At 37.9% G+C, this 23,883-nt stretch overlaps 1 protein-coding gene across 1 annotated transcript in view; it reads left to right on the forward strand.

The window, feature by feature from the left end:
* Window positions 1-633: 633 nt before the first annotated feature.
* Window positions 634-23,883, forward strand: part of LOC114657642 (natural killer cells antigen CD94-like) — a 29,313-nt gene continuing 6,063 nt past the window's right edge. The window contains exons 1-4 of the mRNA XM_028809517.2: window positions 634-725; window positions 4,379-4,612; window positions 9,948-10,099; window positions 21,187-21,293. Coding sequence (XP_028665350.2) covers window positions 665-725; window positions 4,379-4,612; window positions 9,948-10,099; window positions 21,187-21,293 — 554 coding nt within the window. The 5' untranslated portion in view covers window positions 634-664. The remainder of the gene's footprint in view (window positions 726-4,378; window positions 4,613-9,947; window positions 10,100-21,186; window positions 21,294-23,883) is intronic.

Below are 23,883 nucleotides of genomic sequence, written 5' to 3' on the forward strand. Positions count from 1 at the left end.
CAAACTTGACGATGAGGTTGTTGTTGTGGGCCGGAAGGCAGTCGTGGGTGTAGAGACAGTACAGAAGGGGGCTCAGCACACAGCCTTGTGGGGTACCGGTGTTTAGTGTGCGAATGGAGGAGTAGTGGGGTCCGAGTCTCACAGTCTGGAGCCGGTTGGTAAGAAAGTCTTTTATCCAGACAAATGTAATGTGTGCTTACTCTGTAGTTATCTTGTGTAAATACAAAGTAATCTGTACATAAACAATACCGCAATTAAGAAAATGTTACAATTAAAGCTTATAAAGTAACTTTCCATGATGAATGCTCTTTCAAAGTGTTTTATAGATAAAGTACAACTATTAAATGTTTAAACGAAATTCACATTGGAAGTTCAGCCAGTTAAGTGACCTGATTAGTGTCACATAGTGAGTCAGTGATGTTGACTTAAACGACACTTTTGTGGTTTTCAGAATAACATTTTGACCACTAGAACATGCAAGTAAAGGGCAGTTTTTAAGTGTGAAGTGTTTACTAATTATTTGTTAAGAACCACAAAAAATCTCTATAACTAAATAATAAATAGGAGATACTAAAAACTAGTAAATTTTATGTTTTCATAATCTAATCATTTTTGTTTTCTTTTAGTTTCTTCAACAAAACCAAGCTCCTTGCCCAGATCAGTCATGGCCCTAACTGCAGTAATGTCTATCTTACTGACTATCAACATCATCTTTTTTATATTAGGTATGGATTATTTAATTTATTTTTCACATCAGATACAAGATAAAAATCACATAAAATTTTGGAGAAATCAAAGACATTACTATTAACCCAGCCATTATATTCTTTAACACTTTTTTTAGTATCAAGTATCATTAGGATAAAATGCTGTAGAAAGTACAGAATAAGCCAAAGCAACTTAACAAAAATTAATAAAAATAGCAAAGAATTAAACAAGGTAGGATTGTAGCAATACTCAGGACTAAATTATGGAAAAATGGTGTAGACCTTTGCTAAAACATAAACTGAGATTAGAGGATGGGATCCAAATTTGACGGGTTTTACATTTTTAAAGGAGAAATATGAGAGAGATCTGGGAGCCATCCATTCAATTCCATGGTAAACCAAATAGGTCTTGGAACAAAAGAACTGTGATGCATCTGCATGGACATAACAGGATTTTTTAACAGAAGGAATCTTATTGTTCCTTAATAAATGGGAGTGAAGAGATCCAGCCTCTGACTGATGTTTGATTTACCCCAAAATTAAATCATCATTTTAATAATGGTGAGAAATGACAAAGGAAGGGAGGACAATGATGTTAGCAAATCTTTAGCACCTTTAAGAGACAATAATTTCAGATTATTATATATTATAAGTGGAAAATGTATAGACCGAGATATTTGATTGAATTGGTTAGCAGAATCACCATTTGACTAGAACTGATCTGAGAAAAGTACAGTAATCCCTCGCTACTTCGCGGTTCACTTTTCGCGGATTCACGACTTCGCGGATTTTATATGTAAGCATATCTAAATATATAACGTGGATTTTTCGCTGTTTCGCGGGTTTCTGCGGACAATGGGTCTTTTTACTTCTGGTACTTGCTTCCTAAGTTGGTTTGCCCAGTTGATTTCATACAAGAGATGCTATTGGCGGATGACTGAGAAGCTACCCAATCAGAGCACGCAGTTAAGTTCCTGTGTGCTGCTGATTGGCTCAGCGATGGAGCGCTGCATTAACCAGGAAGTCTCATCTCACTAATTCAGCATTAACGTGCTACTGCTTGAGGGGCCGTGTCCAAGCGCCAACAGAAGATGCAAATGATTGCAGAAAAGGTAAAAGTTTTGGATATGTTGAATGAAGGGAACAGCTACACCGCTGCAGGACACCATCACAGCATCAATGAGTCCACGATTCTTTTTATTTAAAAAGGAGGAAAAGCATATAAGATCTACGGCCGCAGTGTCCTTTAACCAGGGTGCAAAACGAGTTGCAACTGGACGTGATAAGGCAGTAGTCTGGATGGAATCTGCTTTAGGAATCTTTGCAACAAGGTCGATAACGTCATGACCGCCTACAAGCTGCTACGTGTACTTCGCTATACAGTAAGTGTAAACTTATCTACTGATTTCATATTGCTTAGCAGTTGTCCCTGTTATTAATATAGTAAAGGGTGGGTTGTAAACAATACAGGGAGGGTTTAAAAACGTTCAAATACACGTTAAATAATTAAATAAATATGGTGTCCCTACTTCGCGGAAATTCAGTTATCGCGGTCGGCCTTGGAACCTATCTCCCGCGATAAGTGAGGGATTACTGTAGACCATTTTTTTGTTGAAGGTTTCAGTAAAGGAATTAAGTAATGCAGAGATCCCTTTGGGCTTTTTTGACCTTTTACTTATCTGCATGAACACATAATCCATTATTCCTTTTCTCTCTTCTTACTCATTTCCAGTGAACATTACTCAGCCCTTAGTTACAATGTATGGATAAATGTACACGACAACATAGCTTTACATGGATGTGTTCTGTCAGTCAGTCATTATCCAACCCGCTATATCGTAACAACGGGTCACGGGGGTCTGCTGGAGCCAATCCCAGACAACACGGGGCACAAGGCAGGAATAAATCTCTGGGCAGGGTGCCAGCCCACCGCAGTGGATGTGTTCTGAAATGTGTAAATAATTTTTCAAAAAGGATACATCTTTTTGAAAAACCTTATGATAAAAGCAACAGACACACATGTGATAGGCGTGGAATTCAAGAATTCCTGTCCCTTATATAAAAATGAAAACCTATACAAAAACCTAAAATGAGAAAACTCAGATGGCAAATTCAAGCATCTTACAAAAAATGTAGAAGGGGAATTTGATCTGAGATTCACCCATTAGCCAGTATTAATTAGTCTATCATTTATTTTAATGTTTGATGTAAAGGTTCCATGACACTATCACATAGGATAGTAAAAAATACAAATATCACTAGCTCATCACATGTTTATCCCTACCTAAAATGGCCACTCATTGGGTATGCATGCATTAGTTGTAGCAGTTCCTTTCTAGTATGAATGACATATAATCAGCATTGTACAAGTCTCACATTCATGCCTGGCAACACCAAATGATTTTTAAATATTAAATTCTGGTAAGGGTTCTCTATATATATATGTTCGTAATACATGAAAGTCTTGTTTTTGAACCTCTGTATTTTATGCATTTTGCTATAGCGTTATCATTCACTGTTCCCTTGGAAATGTTAGTATAAATAAATTCATTTTTGAATTTAAATTCTTGCGTATACAAATGGACACAATAACTATGTTTACATTTAGTTCACATTTATCAGCAGTCATACAATCTGTACTTCAAAACAGGTCATCCACCTGAAGCTAAGTATGTTCAGACCCAGCCACTTCTTGGAGGGGATACCATCTAGGAAAAGCTGCTGGAGAAGTTGTTGATGAGGCCAGGAGATGGCGCTTATGTTGTGGTCTGAAAGTGGATTACAATGCCCCAGTACACTGATGGGGTAAATTTACTGTAAAAATGGCGCCATTCTTCAGATGAGAAGTAAAATTGAGGTCCTGACTCTCTGTTGTCATAAAAGATCCCTGGGCATTATTTGAAAAGAGTGCATCCTGATGTTCTGACTAAACTTCCCCCCTCGGCCTAATCATTCTGGCCTCCTAATCATTCCCTGTCTCCAATGGTCTAACTATCTCTCACTCCTTCACCACCAAACAGCTAATGTGTGGTGAGTGTACTGGTGCAAGATGGCTGACATCATATCCTCCAGGTGAATGCCACATATTAGTGGTGGATGTGGTGGCTCCCAAATCACTATGTAAATTGTTTTGATCAGTGAGAAAAGCACTATATAAATGTAAAGATGTATTATTATTATTACTAAATACTGTATAACTGTTTATGTTATTCTTCTCCTTTGGATTCAGCCATACATCTCCTAATATTGACAGGTAACAAGATTCAACACCGACTCAAGCATAGTCCATATTTCCTGAAAAAATGTGTTTCTTTATATCTGTGGTTTGTTACACTTTTTTCAATTCTTCTTCTATATGAACAAATCTTAAACAACAAAACTGCACTTTATTTAGTGACTTTGGACAATCTGTCATGAACTCCATAGCAGAAAATGTGCCATGCAAAATCCTGAAAGTAACTTTGTTTTATTAATAGTAATTGCTGATATTTTGCTACAATATAAAACATAATGTAAAATAAAGAAGTCCAAGCTTTAGAAATGTAAACTGCATTATAATACTACCACTCAGCGAGTCACTGTGATTGTTTCTAAATACAGTTATTCTATGTTTCCATTATATGTTATCTGTGGATTTTTTATTTACCATCTGAATCCATTTTTTTCCTCAGTCATACAGAAAACAGACGGCAAAATGAACAATGAATCAAAATTAGAGCACTATGACTTCTGTAATATAAACAGCACAACTGATGAGTGTATCAGAGATTTAACTTCTCAGCTTCAAGAATGCAAAAGTGATATTAATAAAGGACAACATGACTGTAACATTAATGGATGTGTCGGACTTGACATCTTAAAGGACCATCTGAAGAAAACCTGTAATAAAGAGGTGGTCACTGGAGGTAAGGCAACAACCCACTGTAAGGGAGATCATCCACAGAAACAAAAGAGTCACACATCTACTGTTGACTTCACCATCTTCAAATGCTATAATAGAATGAAAACTAAACTGCTTATAATATTGTAGCCCTATTTGTAGCCCTATTTGTTTTGAATGACTAAATTTTAAGGTTTATGTTAAATTGCACAAATATGTATTTTTAAAAATAATCTGTATTGGGTAGAGGGTGGTTGGAATACCATTTAACCAAATTGAAATAAACAAAAAGGCAATTTTGAAATAAATAGTGGCCTAACAAACTACAACAATATATATTAATGAGTCATTAAATGGTGAAATAAACATAAGTAAAAGTCTCATAATTATTATCAAATACAATGTCATCATTTTATTATGGTTCAATACCATACACTATTGCAGGTTTTATTTTAAAATGAGCTTACAGTATTTTTAAAGATTAATCTTATTTAACAATGCAACTTTTTGGAATGTGACATTTGTGAATTGCTATTTTATTGGCAACAGTATTTCAGAATGCCTCTTTTCAGGATGATTTTGTCACTTGTCAATTAAGACCAGCAGGCCGAACCTATTCTTATTGGTTAATTACTTCCTGTCAATTACTTTTGTCTGATTATAGGCAGTAAAGTAACAAAGTCATTTAGAACTACTTTTCTTACATTTCTTAACTTACATTTAAATTTATTGCAAACTTTATTTTCAAATGCCTTGTTTTTAAAAACTGTTTTTATATAAAAATCGCATTTTTCTGGGTGGCAGATTTCCATTGGCCCTTTCAATGCCAGTGCAATTTACTTCTAAATGCCTCCTTTAATGGTGGTTTTTGCCACTTGTCATTCAAGACAACAACAAACAGAATGAACCTGTTCCTATTGGTTAATCCTTTGCCATTGACTACTATTCTCTGACTGTATGTGATTGGCTACTAAAGAGCTTTAGTGCTACTGATTTCCAATTGGCATAGACATGGGGAGTATTTTTCGTACGTGGATTACTCGTTTAGCCGGATGTAATTGTTGACGATTTGGCCTGATCCTGGATCTGTCGGTTTTTCGAAACTCTTGCTTGATGTGTTGTCAAAACCTTGGAACAGGTTTGTTCAATGTACACAAGGATTAGCTCACACACTTAATCAGTGTCCGTGCATGGAATTCATTTAGTCATGACTTCGTCGTTCATGAATGAGCGACCAATTGATATAAGAAGAGAATTTCATATAGAAAGGGTTTTGCGCAATCGGCAAGATCCTTTATTGCTCCCGGAGGAAATTCTTTTCGAAAGATACTGCTTTAGCCGAGGGAGAATACTGTACCTCAAAAATTTATTAGGACCTTATATTCAAAGTCAAACTCGGCGAAGTTGGGCTCTCACAACCACACAGATAGCATGCATTGCTTTGAGGTTTTTTGCAAGCTGCACTTTTTTTATATACTGTAGGAGATGCGGAAAATCTATCTAAAAGTGCAGTTTGCCTTGCAATTCGTAAAGTCTGTTTGGCTGTGAAATATTTCCTTCGGGTTTTCATAGTGTTTCCTGGACACCTGCGTGTGCAGACAAAAGAGGCGTTTCATGCCATTGCAGGTAGTTAATACACAGGTAAAAACACCCACAGTTCCATAAAGAATATCACAATCAGCCTAACATTCTCATTACCCAGGGTTTCCAAATGTGATTGGGGCACATGGGACTGATCACAGTGGAGTCTGATCAAACATTATTTGGAAAATGTATCTCTCCTCCTGATGAATAATCAGACACAGTGTCTTCATCAAATATTTGACCTTCGTCAATATCTTGTTGGTCAGACACAGGTGCAAGGGATATGACATTCCCTGCAACTGACCCAACAAAAAAGAGGGCTATATGGAACATACCTATGGTACACATTGAGGACAAATATATGCAATGACCATGCTTTACCTGAAATGAAGTGACCACTGCATCCTGCCACTGGTTCTGAGGAGGAGCTTCCCCCTGGAATGCCCTCAGAAACAGGGCGATGGGCATTTTGCTGGAGAGCCAACTCTTCTGCAGGGGTTAGGTCTGGACCGCGTGGACCTCCACCTGTTTTTTGCTTGTCTGCCTTCTTATTAGCTTTAAAATTAATGTTCTTTACATTATATATGATTCCTTATGTCAACAATTCTTTAAATAGTTATATACCAATATTTACTAGTTTGAAGTATATTCTTGTACTTCACTTTAACCTGTTCTCGTGTCCTCCTTGTGCTCACGTGTGATCTGGAATTATGACATTTTAAATAATAATTACTCTGACACATAGGAAATGAAACGCTGCTTTCAGTAAGTACAATGCACACGCGTTTAATTTGTCAGCCACTTTTTGCCAGCTGTCTTTTCTGGTTTGGGCTGCTTTTGCAGTGTTACCCCTTGTGCATATTAAATCTTGAAATTCTTCATGTCCTTCGAATAAAAGGTCCTGCACCGCGTGTGTGAAAAAAAATATGCCCGTTCTTTTGTCATTTTGTTACAGCCTATCAAAGACTTGCTGATCGTGTTTTCTAGACTCAAAATATATGGGCTTTTCACTCAGCACGGGCGCGTGCATTCATCTCATATGATTAGATCCAGCTAGACTAATCTAATACACAGCTGCGTTTGAAAACCGACTTATCCCGGATGAGTGTCACCGGCATTAACTTATCCAAGATGAGGCACCTGATCTCGGATGATTTAAGAAACGTACGGAAAATACCCCCATGGAGGCAGTTTAGAGTTAGGAATTGTTAGTTTTACAAGTGAAGTAGAAAGAGATCATTTAGCATATGATGCTATTTTGAGAAGAATTAATGATACATTAGTTTTCTAAATGTTGTTGCTGAAGAAGTCATTGGTAGATTAAGACTAATTAAGCACTGTGTCCAAGAAGACATTCATAAAGAAATTACATAGGCACAAGTTAATGTTGAACTTTCTTGGCTGGGAATTCCAGGTGAAATGCTGCCAGATGACCTTCTGTGTGGACACAGTGCTTAAACAATCTTAAACTCCTGAGAACCTCTTCATCTATGTAAATATTTTGAATGGCCATTATCCATCAGAGCTTTACCAATATAGTCAATTCATCTTAAAAAGCATGAAAGCTCTTCAGATAGGGCTAAATAGTAATCTTTTAGACAGGGACAGGTGTTATGTTTCAGCCAGGGTGTACTCCCTGGTTAATATTCATCATCATATGTTTTGTTCTTTTTATTTTTCATGATTTTTTAAAATATGTTTTCAATAATTCTGTAAATTTTGTAAATATTTATTATGATTAGTGTTGTGATTAGGAGTCCTAAACACAACAAAATAGGTTTGAGGCCTCCTAAATGGACCTGCTGTCCAAGGACATTCACTCAAAATCTAGCTGTCTTCAAAACTGGTAACTGCTGGCTTCTAGCCAAATATTCTCCAAAAATGGGATAATGGCACAATAATTAGAAATTTCCCAAAATATAGCATAAGCCCCTTATATGAGGAACAAGGGATATTTATAAAGAAAGTATTTATTTTAAGAAGTAGAAAAATACAAGCAAAATGCTCAAAAAATAAAAATAAGCTAAAGGAGATGCAAAAAAAAAAAAAAAAGCAATCCTAGGCAAAGAAGTCCCAATCTGCAAATCCAGAAAACAGAATCCAATAACCAGAGAAAAGGGCCAAAGAACCAGCAAAAACAAAGAAAAGACAATACTCACAAAAACTCCTTCACACTAGAATATATTCCTGATTTTAGCTTCCTCAGCTCTGGCCTTAAATAGCCAGAGTTAGGGCTCAAAAGGTATAATGTCAGGGATTCCTTGGATCTTGGGGCTGCACCCACAACACACAAGGAATGGTAGAACAATTAAAGGGACAGTACACCATTTTGAACATAACAAAAAACATAAGAATACAACAAATAATCATTCAGAAATGACAATAAAATATAAAATACACATAAATACAGACCCTTACCTAACAATTAGGAGACGTGAACGTGGCAAAAGAGGTATGAGGCGTCCAAAAGGAGCCGGAAAGCAGGCCAGGCCCTTCAATAGCCTGACCAGAAGAGCCTCTCCCCAGGTCACCCAACCCCCAAATGCAACCTGCAGGTTGGATCATACAGAGGCTTAAAAATGGGGAGCGGGATTTTAAAGTTCAAAAAGCACAAAAATATTTTGTGAGTCAGAAAATGAAAAACATCTCTTTATGAATTCATAATTAATCTTAAATAAACAAACAAAAAAAAAGTTTGCCTAAAAAAGTAATCCATAGCCAACATGTCCCAAAATTGAACACAGAAGCAGAATTCAAGAACAGAAACAGAATTCCAACATGTTGGTTAAACATGTCCTCCCAGTTCTAAATCAATGCTGACTGTTCAGTAAAACTCCTGTTGTTGCTATGAATTGCTTAATCTTCCCTTAATAATTGTTTCCATTAATTTAGATGTGACAATTAGTCTATTAATTAATTTATCTGTCTTGATTGACAACTGTCGAAACCTACATGAATTCAGGCATTGTGAAATAAATAGTGCTGGTATCAAAATGGCCATTCTGATATTTCCCATTCCAAATAGTTCCATTGTTGAAATCAGTCTTCAAAAATAAGCCAATTTAAATGTAAAGCCTGCAATAATGTAATAGTAACTACTTTATGTAATAGTAACTACTTTATTTAACTGAAATAAAATGATGACATTGTATTTCAGAATAATTGTCTTTTCACAGTTTAATAACTCATATATCACTGTAATTTTTCATGCGATTATTTATTTCATGATTGCCGTTTTATTTATTTCAGTTTGACACAATGGTATTCCACAGATTGGGAGCTCACAAAACCTCATGAATTTATTGCTTCATGTTTTTTTTTCCTTAAAGATACTGTACTATGGGTTGGTAGTAGGCTTTACACTTAGACAGTGCTATTCTTCGGTAGGATTTTATTCGCACAGTTTTACTTTTACTTTTTGGGGCAGCACAGGGACATAATGGTAGCACTGCTACATCGCAACAAGGAGACCGGAGTTTGCGTTCCAGGTATGGAGTTTGCATGTTCTACCCTTGTCTGTATGGGCTTCCTTACATACAGGTTTGGTGAACTGGTAATGCTAAAGAGGACCTAGTGAGTGTTTGCATTTGAGTGTGCTCACCCTGCAATGGTCTAGAACCCTGTTCAGTATTTGTTCCTGACTTGTGCCAGATGCTTGCTGGGATAAGCTCCATCTTTCCTGTGGCCCTGCTCAGGATAAGCAGGTTCTTTAGACAGACAAGGACATTTCGGTATTTAACTGGTTTACTTTATACTGTGTTTATTTTTTTCTGTAGATATGAACTGTTCATTTTGCCCATTTGAATGGTTGCAGAATTTCAACAAATGTTACCTAATTTCTACGGAAAATAAAACATGGATGGACAGCAGGAACTTTTGTATTTCACATAAAGCGGACCTCGTTATGATTAAAGAAAAGAGTGAATTGGTAAGATAGAAAAATATTTTTTGTGCATTAAAACCATCTCTAGCTACAAAATCTTAAGCTAAAAAGGGGAAATCCGCAAACTGTAAGTCTTAATAAAGTGCTGAAAGCAAAGCTGGCTTTTTTAGAATCTTACATATGAAGATCTAATCTAACATCTGCTATAGCGAAATTTACATAAATTAAACTCAAATACATTAAAGAAAGTAAATGAAATGATGACATTAATTGTTAAAAGACTTTCAAATGTCCTAACCCTCCCACTGGCCTTCTTACCACCCCCTGCTACGGTCATTCCATATCCTAATGAATTAAGGGAAACAAATTTAAAAACATTTAAATAATTTAAGACTGTGCACTTTTTGTATTATTAATTGTAACTAGATAGATAGATAGATAGATAGATAGATAGATAGATAGATAGATAGATAGATAGATAGATAGATAGATAGATAGATAGATAGATAGATAGATAGATAGATAGATACTTTATTAATCCCCAGGGGAAAATCACATACTCCAGTATACTGATACAAAAAACAATATTAAATTAAAGAGTAATAAAAATGCAGGTAAAAACAGACAATAACTTTGTATGATGTTAACATTTACCTCCCTGGGTGGAATTGAAGAGTTGCATAGTTTGGGGGAGGAACAATCTCCTCAGTCTGTCAGTGGAGCAGGACAGTGACAGCAGTGAAGCTGCTTCTCTGTCTGGAGATGATACTGTTTAGTGGATGCAGTGGATTCTCCATAATTGATTGGAGCCTGCTGAGCGCCCGTCGCTCTGCCACGGATGTCAAACTGTCCAGCTCCATGCCTACAATAGAGCCTGCCTTCCTCACCAGTCTGTCCAGGCGTGAGGTGTCCTTCTTCTTAATGCTGCCTCCCCAGCACACCACCGCGTAGAAGAGGGCGCTCGCCACAACCGTCTGATAGAAAATCTGCAGCATCTTATTGCAGATGTTGAAGGATGTCAGTCTTCTAAGGAAGTATAGTCGGCTCTGTCTTCTCTTGCACAGAGAATCAGTATTGGCAGTCTAGTCCAATTTATCATCCAGCTGCACTCCCAGGTATTTATAGGTCTGTACCCTCTGCACACAGTCACCTCTGATGATCACGGGGTCCAGGAGGGGCCTGGGCTTCCTAAAATCCACCACCAGCTCCTTGGTTTTGCTAGTGTTCAGGTGTAGGTGGTTTGAGTCACACCATTTAACAAAGTTCTTGATGAGGTTCCTATACTCCTCCTCCTGCCCACTCCTGATGCAGCCCACGATAGCAGTGTTGCCAGCGAACTTTTGCACGTGGCAGGACTCCGAGTTGTATTGGAAGTCCGATGTTTATAGGCTGAACAGGACCGGAGAAAGTACAGTCCCCTGTGGCGCTCCTGTGTTGCTGACCACAATGTCAGACGTGCAGTTCCCGAGACGCACATACTGAGGTCTGTTTGTAAGATAGTCCACGATCCATGCCACTAGGTATGAATCTACTCCCATCTCTGTCATCTTCTCCCTAAGGAGCAGAGGTTGGATGGTGTTGAAGGCGCTAGAGAAGTCCAGAAACATAATTCTTACAGCACCACTGCCTCTGTCCGTGGGAGAGGGATCGGTGTAGCTTATAGATGATGGCATCCTCCGCTCCCACCTTCTCCTGGTATGCGAACTGCAGAGGGTCGAGGGCGTGGCAGACCTGTGGCCTCAGGTGGTGAAGCAGCAGCCGCTCCATGGTCTTCATCAAATGTGACGTCAGAGTGACAAATAGTTAATAATAACTATTATTGACTACTAACATCAAATGTAATTGTAGTTTTTAACTGCATTAATTAAAGAGAAAACATTAGATATTACACTATCTGAGTCACATTCAAGTTTTAACTTATTACTTAATTTAGCTATTGTGCTCACCACTAAAGAGGTTTATATTTAGTGTCTAAACACTTTGTGTCCTTGGTAGCAATATATGAAAAAGTACAAAAAATTTTGAAATTTTTTGCCTTTGAACAGTGATGTGCAAACTTTGAGTGGGATATTTGGAAACTGGGGACAGTGAAGTGCAAAAATAGCTGGTTTCCCAAATGTTCAATCATTATAAAGAGGGTCACTCCAAAGCAAGGAGTACCCTGAGTAACAGTTGTAGCAGATAAGGCCTTTGTCCACATCTTGAACCCTCAGGTACCACTTCAAACACGATGTAAAAGCACAAGACTCTTTTATTGTACTCTTGCACAGTGTACAAAGCACCCTCCACTCCACACTCATATAAACCACAAACCAATACTCAATACACTCTTTCCTCCTCGCCCAGACACTTCGCCCTCCTACCTCCCAGCTCAGCTCAGTGTACTGGGCTTCCCAGAGTCCTTTTATACACCCTGACCCGGAGGTGTTCCTGTCCAACAGTCCACAGTTCCTTATTCCTTCCGGGTCAGGGTAAACAGTCCTGTTCTTCAACCCGGGAGCACGTCGTTTCTTCCTGTCACGTGACGATGACGTACTCCCGGGTTATAGGGCACATACGAGCCTCCGAGTCCCCCTATAGCGACTACTGGTGGCCACCAAGGTATCCAGCAGGGCTGCGTATAAAAACTACATAGTCCATGAGGCCCTGCTGGAACTCGGGGGACGTTCAAGCTGTTGGGAGAGCTCCTCCTGGCGGCCTAGGGGTGAGAGCCGGAATAGAAAGCCGGCAATCCACCACACAGTAAAGACAAGGTGATAAAAGCACCAAGAGAGGTAGGGCAAAATCTTTTCTGTGGGCCAGGGAAAATTCTAGATATTGAGCAAGGAGTGAAAGGGCAGACCAAATGACAAAACCTCATATGCTAAGAGTTACATGAAGTCAAAAGAACAACAAGAAGTGTCCTGATGTTAAGGTAGTTTTGGAAATGCCATTTAACACTAGAATTACCAGAGCCTACGAAAAAACTCGTAGATCCGGCCCACCTTAAATCGCTTCTTAAAACCTTTCTCACCTCTCCGCCAGCGTCTTTTGTCATCTAAATGTACTGATAAAGACAAGCTGCCAGCAGCCGGCTATTCCATCCCCCCAACGACTTAGAACGTAAACGAGCTTTTCCCAGCTAATGCCTTGATTGATTATCTGGGAGTGAAGTGGAGTTTTAGAGTAGAAATAATAAGATTGTTATTTGGAACACACGCATTTCATATGTGTTGCATTTCTACAGTAATCTGTGTAAACACATTGTTAAAACAGAAACGGTTTACAATATTCTAGTAGCAAATGACAAAATGTAGGCATAAACTATATAATGTATGAAGCCTGAAGTCCAAATATCAAAGAAACACTTTCACAAAAGGTACAAAAAAAAGCCACCGCCAAAAAAACCCGTCTTAGTGTGAGACATTGACATAACTTAACTATCACTGCTTCTGTGGCGTAACAGTATCAGTCGCTGACTGGGAATCAGAAGGTCATGAGTTCGATCCTGCACAACTCCCATTTGAGTAGTGTTCTTATTGTCACTATTTTAGAATAAAAAGATACATTTGATTTCAGTCTGTAACAGCCGGTGTAATTTATGATATTTGTAAAGGTTAGCTTTATTTTTTTAAAATTCACTTTTCATTGTCTCAGTCACGTTCAGGATCCATCCCTACCGCCCCCCACCTGACACTGCTGTTTTTACATAAAGACGCGCTATAGTTCTGCAGTGTATCACGATACATACGACCGCGTGTTTTTTTCCCCCAGTATTGCCAGTCCCCACGTGTTGCTGTATGCTGTTTCTTTTGTACTCCAGGACATGCAGAGGAAAGCATAGTAAAAAGCAGTAACTTAAGCGCTATATGCAATCATCAGACACTCCCCATTTGATGCTGTTTTCACATAAAGACGCGCTAAAGCTCTGCAGTGTACTTGTGACTGCATTGTCGTACCAATGCTTGCGAACTGAAGTGTCTGCATGCACTTTTCGTGGCATTATACGTGTATTTTTTGAGCATGCCCATGTAGCTCAAACACAGGAACATATGTTGATGTAAAAGTATAACAAAACAAGTGCACTTTTATTCAAGACTATAACCGAAGAAAAAAGAAAGCAAGTTACAGTAGGTGGAATGCTAAGAACTGCTGATTTCCATTCTGTGCTATATAACTGTTAACATTTGAATCTGATGATTGCATATAGCGCTGTCTTATTTAGTGTGCGCAAGAACATGCAGGTGGCCAGTTGCTGAGTGCTACAACGCACATTTTAAAAAAAGAAAGAGACAAATATATGTGACGTTTTGAAGAAATCATTTTATGACGCGAATAGTACCAATCAGAAAACATCGTCGAAGTAATGCAATATTATTTGAAAATGAACAGCGTCAGGTTGGGTGTGAAGTTATACTTGCGCTGTTTGAGTCAGATCAGAAGCTGAATAAGCTGAAAAAGCTCCTCTTCTGACTCTAAGTAAAAAAGCATGAATTAATCAACAGAAATAACCGCGATTGACATTTTAAAGTTAACGATTTACAGTGCATACCAATTTATAAATTCAATGTCCGTTTGAGGAAAAAAAAACACTTTCTTCAAAGCTGGGAATCGAACTCGCGTCTCTGTGGCACAGTAAGGCAGTGGTGCTCCAAGTCAGCAAACCGTCCTTATAACTTATTTTTTTAAGATCCATAACACACAGACAGACAGAGCACTGCGTAATAGAGAGACAGACAGGCAGAGATATACAAATAAACAGGGAAGGCACATGTACTGAAAGAAAAAAAAAAATCAACATGTGCGTTGTTTCTGCAGCACTGAATAAGCTCACCCGCTCTAACATCACCCCTCCCCCGATCTGGCTCTCTAAGTAACAGCGCAAGTACAGACACAAATCAAGTGCATGTGTGTACTGTATAATATTAACAAAAAGAGCAGCTTACTACTGAAAACGGCAAATATAGGAGTGAGTGGGGATCGAACCAGTACTCTTGATTACACTTGGTTTGCGTCTGTACTTGCGCTGTTACTTAGAGAGCCAGATCGGGGGAGGGGTGATGTTAGAGCGGGTGAGCTTATTCAGTGCTGCAGAAACAATGCACATGTTGATTTTTTTTCCTTTCAGTACATGTGCCTTCCCTGTTTGTTTGTTTGTATATCTCTGCCTGTCTGTCTCTGTATTACGCAGTGCTCTGTCTGTCTGTGTGTTATGGATCTTGAAAAAAATAAGTTATAAGGACAGTTGTTCATGTTAATTGCAGTCTCAATTGTTAAAAAAATATTTTAAAAGGAGCATCCCACATGAAAATATAACGATCTCATTAACTGACAGTGCATACCAATTTACAAATTTTATGTCCGTTTGAGGTTAAAAAGAAAAAAAAGAAGTAACACTTTATCCCCAGCGGGGAATTGAACTCATGTTTGTGAGGCAGAGAAAAGCTACTCAGTCTGAGAGGCAAATCTTAGCACGCTACGCCACAGAAGCTGTTATATGGTGTGTGAAGCTTTTGTGGAAGTGTTGATCTTAGGAACTCGGGCTTTACACATTCTATAGTTTATGCCTACATTTTGTAACATTTATTACTAAAATATGAAAAAGTTTCTGTTTTAGCAATGTGTTTACACAGATTACTGTAGAAACGAAACACGCATGAAATGCATGTATTCCAAATAGCGATCTATTATTTCTATTCTAAAACTCCAGCAGTTCAGTCACTCCCAGGTAATCAAACAAGGCATGAGCTGGGAAAACTTAGTGAACGTTCTGCGACGGTGGGGGATGGAATAGCCGGCTGCTCGCTGCTCCTCTTAATCGGCACATTTAGAAGACAGAAGAGAGGTGAGAACGGTTTTAAGGTGGGCCGGATCTATGAGTTTTTTCGTAGACTCTGGTAATTCTAGTGTTAACTCCCTCTAATGTAAAAGAGCAAAAGAGCGGTGGATGCAAGCCACCATCTTAAAGAGGTGGGCTATAATAACATAACATTTGTGACCTGTAGGGGGCACCTCTTAGCCCCACAAGCCCGAAACACACCTACAATTACAAAAAAATATTCTTCTTCCTTCTCTCTGTCTTTCCTCTCCTTCCACTCATTAAAGTTGAGTTTGTCCTCTGCCTCACACTGTTCCACTCCATCTGAACTAGTGTGGTGCTGAGGTGTCACCTGTTGCATGGCTGCACTCAGGTCCTAATCTGGATCCTGAGTTGGTTTGTCGTGTGGTTAGTGTGGCAATGTGCTGTTACCAGTGCGTGCTCCTGACCTCTCTCTCTCTCTCTCTCTCTTCAGTGTTAGTGTGTCAGTGAGAGGATGTGAAGTATTGTTGATAATGGCACTCAGTTTTATTTTAATTCTATCCTTTGCCATGACCTCCAGCGGGTCCATAGGGTGTCCCATAGCTGAGCCTGCCCTTTTAATTAACTTGTTGATTCAGTGGGCCTCTCCTGAAGTGATGTTACCAGCCCAGCACACCACAAAGTTAAAAATAGCACTGGCCATCACAGAATTGTAGAAAATGTGAAGGAAGTCAATTCCCCCATTAAAGGAACACAGTCTCCTAAGGAAAAAGAGCCTGCTCCACCCTTTCTTATATACAGTGCATCCGGAAAGTATTCACAGCGCATCAGTTTTTCCACATTTTGTTATGTTATAGCCTTATTCCAAAATGGATTAAATTCATTTTTTTCCTCAGAATTCTACACACAACACCCATAATGACAACGTGAAAAAAGTTTACTTGAGATTTTTGCAAATTTATTAAAAATAAAAAAATTGAGAAAGCACATGTACGTAAGTATTCACAGCCTTTTCCGTGAAGCTCAAAATTGAGCTCAGGTGCATCCTGTTTCCCCTGATCATCCTTGAGATGTTTCTGCAGCTTAATTGGAGTCCACCTGTGGTAAATTCAGTTGACTGGACATGATTTGGAAAGGCTCACACCTGTCTATATAAGGTCCCACAGTTGACAGTTCATGTCAGAGCACAAACCAAGCATGAAGTCAAAGGAATTGTCTGTAGACCTCTGAGACAGTATTGTCTCGAGGCACATATCTGGGGAAGGTTACAGAAAAATTTCTGCTGCTTTGAAGGTCCCAATGAGCACAGTGGCCTCCATCATCCATAAGTGGAAGAAGTTCGAAACCACCAGGACTCTTCCTAGAGCTGGCTGGCCATCTAAACTGAGCGATCGGGGGAGAAGGGCCTTAGTCAGGGAGGTGACCAAGAACCCGATGGTCACTCTGTCAGAGCTCCAGAGGTCCTCAGTGGAGAGAGGAGAACCTTCCAGAAGGACAACCATCTCTGCAGCAATCCACCAATCAGGCCTGTATGGTAGAGTGGCCAGACGGAAACCACTCCTTAGTAAAAGGCACATGGCAGCCCGCCTGGAGTTTTCCAAAAGGCACCTGAAGGACTCTCAGACCATGAGAAAGAAAATTCTCTGGTCTGATGAGACAAAGATTGAACTCTTTGGTGTGAATGCCAGGCGTCACATTTGGAGGAAACCTGGCACCATCCCTACAGTGAAGCATGGTGGTGGCAGCATCATGCTGTGGGGATGTTTTTCTGTGGCAGGAACTGGGAGACTAGTCAGGATAAAGGGAAAGATGACTGCAGCAATGTACAGAGACATCCTGGATGAAAACCTGCTCCAGAACGCTCTTGACCTCAGACTGGGGCGACGGTTCATCTTTCAGCAGGACAACGACCCTAAGCACACATCCAAGATATCAAAGGAGTGGCTTCATGACAACTCTGTGAATGTCCTTGAGTAGCCCAGCCAGAGCCCAGACTTGAATCCGACTGAACATCTCTGGAGAGATCTTAAAATGGCTGTGCACCGATGCTTCCCATCCAACCTGATGGAGCTTGAGAGGTGCTGCAAAGAGGAATGGGCAAAACTGGCCAAGGATAGGTGTGCCAAGCTTATGGCATCATATTCAAAAAGACTTGAGGCTGTAATTGCTGCCAAAGGTGCATCGACAAAGTATTGAGCAAAGGCTGTGAATACTTATGTACATGTGATTTCTCGGTTTTTTTATTTTTAATAAATTTGCAAAAACCTCAAGTAAACTTTTTTTCACGTTGTCATTATGGGGTGTTGTGTGCAGAATTCTGAGGAAAAAAATGAATTTAATTCATTTTGGAATAAGGCTGTAACATAACAAAAGAAGGAAAAAGTGATGTGCTGTGAATTCTTGCTGGATGCACTGTAGTACCTCTGTGTTATGAGACAAGTCCTACCTGTCATTTATGTAGACCCCTAAGTACTTGTACACGTGGACCAGCTCTACATCCAATCCCTGAATAGTAACTGGACACAGAGGCTATTTAGTTCAGTGAAAGTCAATAACCAGTCCCTTGGTTTTGTTGATGCTAAGTTGTAGACAAATTGCATCTGCACCAAGAAACAAAGTTCTCCACCTGACTCACCTACTCTTGTTTTATTCCCCTTATCAATACATCCCATAAGTGCAAAGTCATCTGAGAATTTCTGCAAGTGACATGACCTGGTGTTATATTTTTAGTCTGAGGTGTACAGAGTGAACAGAAAAGGAGACAGGACTGTTTCTTGTGGCGCTCCAGTGTTGCAGACATCCATATCAGAAACACTTATTAAGTTAGCATGTGTTATGCCAAAATTGCTGGTCCATTTTGTTTTTGTTTCATATTTTTTTTAAGCATTGCAAAGTATAATGCCATTAAAAAATGAATACCTTGGGAGTTGGGAGAGGTCCCAGAATAGGTGAATTTGTTTCTGCTTAAATTGCTATATTGGAAATACTCAATATATATGTAAAAAAAACTTTCTATTGCTTGTTGTACAGTGCATTGCACTGTTTATTGTACTTTTTAGACATTTTTCCATCTTTGTTCTGTATTGTGCTCTAAACCTTCTACTACTTGATAGAATTTGTCACTGATTTTGCTTCAAAACGACTGTCTAATATCTTCCTAGTTTCTCTGTTGCCACTCAGACAAATTAGGCAGTTTTTCAGCCATTTATCAGCCATAAAAGTCCATGAGATGAACTCCCATTTGTGAATTCAGGCTGAGCAGTCTGCATTTATCAACTCTTAAGTTGCCATTTCTATTTTCTCTTAGTTCCTTTCCAGTTTCAATTGCAGCTCAGTGCAGTACTCCTAACATACAAACTAAACACTGTCAGTTTCTGGTAGTGCATGGTGTTTGCTGAGAACGTGAGAACAGTGCTAATTAAAAGTTAGTTTTTAAAGATTTTTTCTGTTAACATATGAGATAGAAATTTGCAAAATGCATATATTATAGTCATAAAAGTCATATTAAACTTAGCGAGCAATTTTTATAATTTCTTTTTTTTTTTTTGAACAACATATTCTATAGTGCTTAAACTCATAGAATCAATGCTTTCTTGCCAGAGTTTGAAAGTACATTGTAATAAGTTCTAATTCTATTATTTGTATATTTTGACAAAGACACAAACACCTTTTCTTTCTGAAGCACCAGAGGATATGTGAGTCAAGTAAATGGATAAGCATAGAAAGTGTCCTGGCTGGTGGTATCTTGTTCTATGACAACACAACTGAAAAAGACAGAAATACAAGCCAAGGGTGCGAGATCTGTTCAAAAATCATGGGAAGTGATTTTCGATCAGATCAAATCTGGAGCATAACACAGGATTCCAGCCACTCACAGCAAAACTTTTTTGAACAGACAAAACTACAGAAGTTAAAGTTAACAGTCTTTACTATCTAACAGAAATTGAAATAAATTGTTAACATTAAAACAGGGGTCGCCAACTCCGGTCCTGGAAGACCACCGTGACTGCAGGTTTTCATTCTAACCCTTTTCTTAATGAGTGACCTGTTTTTGCTGCTAATTAACTTCTTTTGAACTAATTTTAATTGACTTGCTCTTGAAGACCCCTTAATTGTTTCTTTGTCCTTAATTAGCAGCCAAACAATAATGAGATACAAAATGAGCCAAAACAACTGGTGTCCATCATACAATATCTGAAAATAAAGAAAGATGAAGGTCTCAGGAATGTCGATCTGCTCAGGTCCCCAAAACATTTTAACAGAGCTCTTAGAAAAGAGAAATCAACAATTTCAGAAATGTCTGCTAATGCACCACGAGAGCAGCAACAAGCCATAGAATTAAAGAATGGGTTTAATTAAAAACAAGAATCAGCACCTAATTAAGCAGCTGGTTGGAGTGAAATTGGTTGGAGTTTGAGGCCCTGACTTAGTTGGTTTTCTGTTAGCTCCCTCACTTTACATTTATTTCTGTTTGGGTGCCATTAAAGGAAAGAAATGAAGCAATTCAGAGGAACAATGAATAAATTCAGGGGAACAAATCTTAAAAAAAGCAATTTAATTAAAATGAATTCACAAGAAGATAATTAGCTGCACAAACAGGACACTCATTAAAAAAGGGGTTAGAATGAAAGCCTGCAGCCATGGTGGTCCTCCAGGACCGTAGTTGGCAACCGCTGCATTAAAACATTCAACTCATTTTGACTTCTATGCATTAACAAACAGCCTGTTGAGAAAAGCCAAGCAAAATGACACCTTTTATTGGCTAACTAAAAAGATTACAATATGCAAGCTTTCAAAGCAACTCAGGCCCCTTCTTCAGGCAAGATGTAATCAAACAGCCTGTTGAAAGGCTTAATTTTGTACTCTCTGTATTTACACTGTTTATATTTAAGTACACTGTACTTGTGAGGACATAAAGCACTTTTGGAAGATGATCAATTTTAGTAAAAATTATTAAACTAAAAATTGGTTTACAGACTATGTACAGTTTATCCATAGTGTAGCAGTTACTGAAAGTGACACCTATTGTACTTAGTCTACTTCTTTCTATACTGTTTTAGCTCTGTCTGTCCATGTCAGTTCATCTGTTGCTTTCCTAGTGCACTACAATTCTGTAATGTACCTGTTTTGTTTTTTGGTCGTTATAACTCACAATAATACACTTACCTTTGAATAATATCAAAATCTATGCAAAAGCCAGACTATTGAATAATTTAAAAACGTTACAATACTAAGCACATAGTCTTATTTTCGTGAGTAATGCAAGCTTTGGAACCCTTTTGCCCATGAATAGACTTGAACAAGTATTTCAAATAAAAATTGACAGACTTTGTCTGGCTGACTTTACCATTAGGAATTTCTGCAAAATATATTGAAGAACGCAGAGGGCTTTTATTGGATTGGACTAAGGAAAGACTCCAGTCAAATTTGGAAGTGGGTTGATGCATCACCCCTTGACAGGTAGGTATAGCCTTTTATTTTTTTTTATTTAAGAATGTGTTTAAAGGAATCAATGAATCAATCAATGTTTGAGGCATTCTTCACACAGTATACTATCACAGTGTACTTCCCTTCTGGTTAATTAAATAATTTATAATCCACTGGTGCTGATGGAAAAAGTTATTATACATTTAAGAATGCGACAGAAGAGGTAAATATAAAGCTCAGGATTGCTAGGTTGCAGTCAAGGAGCATATTGCATCTGGTCTATGACTTACCTGAACACATCAAAAGGAAGTAAGCATGGAACAGTAGTGTAGTAAAATGTAATTTTCTTCAGTTATTATACAATTTGGTAGAAATCAACTAGAAACATATCACTGATTATAAAATTTAACTAAAATAATCACAATTAAATGCAACTCTGGATATAAGATAACATTCCTAATTTGCAAGTTTTAGGAGGTAACAAGATAACATTTTTAAAAGGAACGGGATGATATTCTTAAAATGCACCCAATCTGTTGTTAAAATCTATTTTATGATCAGGTGGCATAATTTAGTGCAGTAACACCAAACCTTTCTCCGCCATACACCTCTGAAAGAGAGATTGCCACAGATGGGGTCATTTCCTTTTTCTAATTAAATGAGGATACCACCACCCATAATCTTACAAATTATGTAAATGGGAACATATTTAAAAACTTTAGGAACTGGAAAAGTTATTTATTTTGACTTCATCATTTCTTCCGAGATGTGAGAATGTGTATTTATCCAATTGGAAGAGCCCTGCTTTATACTTTCTAAAAGAGGATTCAAGTATTAGTGCAATTGATCTTTTAGGGTTTTTAATGTTAAATGCAAATTCCTTTTTAATAATGTATTTCTTGCACTCTTACTTTTATAATAACCTATTTGTCGTTGTACTATTAGACAGTATGCTGCATGTTAGTTCACAGTGCATTCTTTCCTTAAACTCTGTAATTGCCTTTCTGCATGGTTAACATTTCTAAGAAACTAGACTCTATTGTTTTATAAACTGGAAAACATAGTATGTGGACTCAGAATTTCATTATCATGTTTTTTCTCCATTGTATAAAATGTTCTTATATCTTGTTGGCTGTTCCTAAATACCTAAGTATAAAAATCAGGTCAATGCAATACTGTAGAGGTATTGATACATATTTATTTGATTGGCACAAGATTAATAAACATTTGTTAATTAATATTGTGGGTTAATTTTCTTCATGAATATTTGTGTAGTCTTAAATTCCTAAATATGAACATTTATATGGTACAGTAAAAATGGACTATTCAAATTTAGTGTATTTTAGTGTAATTTAGTGTAATTAGTGTAATTTAGTGCATTAGTGTAATTTTATTCAGGTTTATCTAGAAGCCAGAAACCTTCTTATACAATCCATTACATCTAACTCTGCAGCTCCCTGAATAATGTATACCAAAAAATCCAGTTGCTAAAATGCCATTAAAGATCTCTTACTAAAATGGGCAGTATTTTGAGTCACTGTTGGTGCAGTCATTTACATCCCTTAATGGAACTTCTCCTTTTATTGAAATATCCAGTGAGGAAAACTCATATAAAATATTCTGTATATTTTAATTACATTTTCAAAGCTTTGATTTACCTCTGCGTGAAAAACTGCCTGCTGTAGAAACATTTTTCTTGACTTGCTAGTCAGAGATATTGGTAAATATAATTAAAGTATCAGTTTTAGAAACTAAATTGATCTACTCTTAAGACACTGCTATTAAGCATCCTTACAGATAGAGGAGTAACTTTAAAATTACATTAATGTCTACACAACAGTTTTGCTATGGATGTCTTAATGTAAGGTGGAGAATCTTTACAATTGCAGACAGGAGTGGAAAAACACACTTCAGAGAGGGAATTCCACTTTCTTAATTTTTTCTGAATATGAATTAACATATTCAAACAGGTTATATATCATACACACACCCCTCTCATTTTAGGTCTTCTTAAAACCTCTGGGAGGTGCTATCAGAGACCAGTTTATCGTGTTTCCTGAACACACAGTCTACTGGACATTTACCAGTATATACCATATTGAGTACCATATTTTCCGCACCCTTCTTACAGTTTCAGAGGGCTAAAAAATCAAATGCAAATTAGAATCGCATGCAGATTAGATTCGTGGTCAAGAGCTGTACATGCCGTAAGAACAATATATTTGCGCTATTAGCTATTACACTTCTTGGGGTAGGTCTTTCAGCTGAAGGGAATTAAAAATAAAAGCAAAGAGAAAAAGTATCAACATTTATTATTCACCCGGCTCGCCATTATCATTCATAACTGAATCATTGCCTGTGCTCTCCTTTCAGGCACTATCATCATATATCTTCGCCATTGTTTTCTCATAGATTGTCATCTTCTGATCTGTCCAAAGCATTGCTTATGCAACATTTCTTGAAAGATCTGACTATAATGCTCTCCAGGATGGCTTACCATGCAGCCAACACACACCATGTTACTTTTGAAGGAGCTACGCATTTGATTTTTCCAGTTTCTGTTAACTCACTGGCAGGATCCGCAATGGCTTTAACAGCTTTTTTTTTTACTGGCTTTAAAATG

This window comes from Erpetoichthys calabaricus, chromosome 9 (genome assembly GCF_900747795.2).
Source record: "Erpetoichthys calabaricus chromosome 9, fErpCal1.3, whole genome shotgun sequence".
NCBI lineage: Eukaryota > Metazoa > Chordata > Cladistia > Polypteriformes > Polypteridae > Erpetoichthys > Erpetoichthys calabaricus.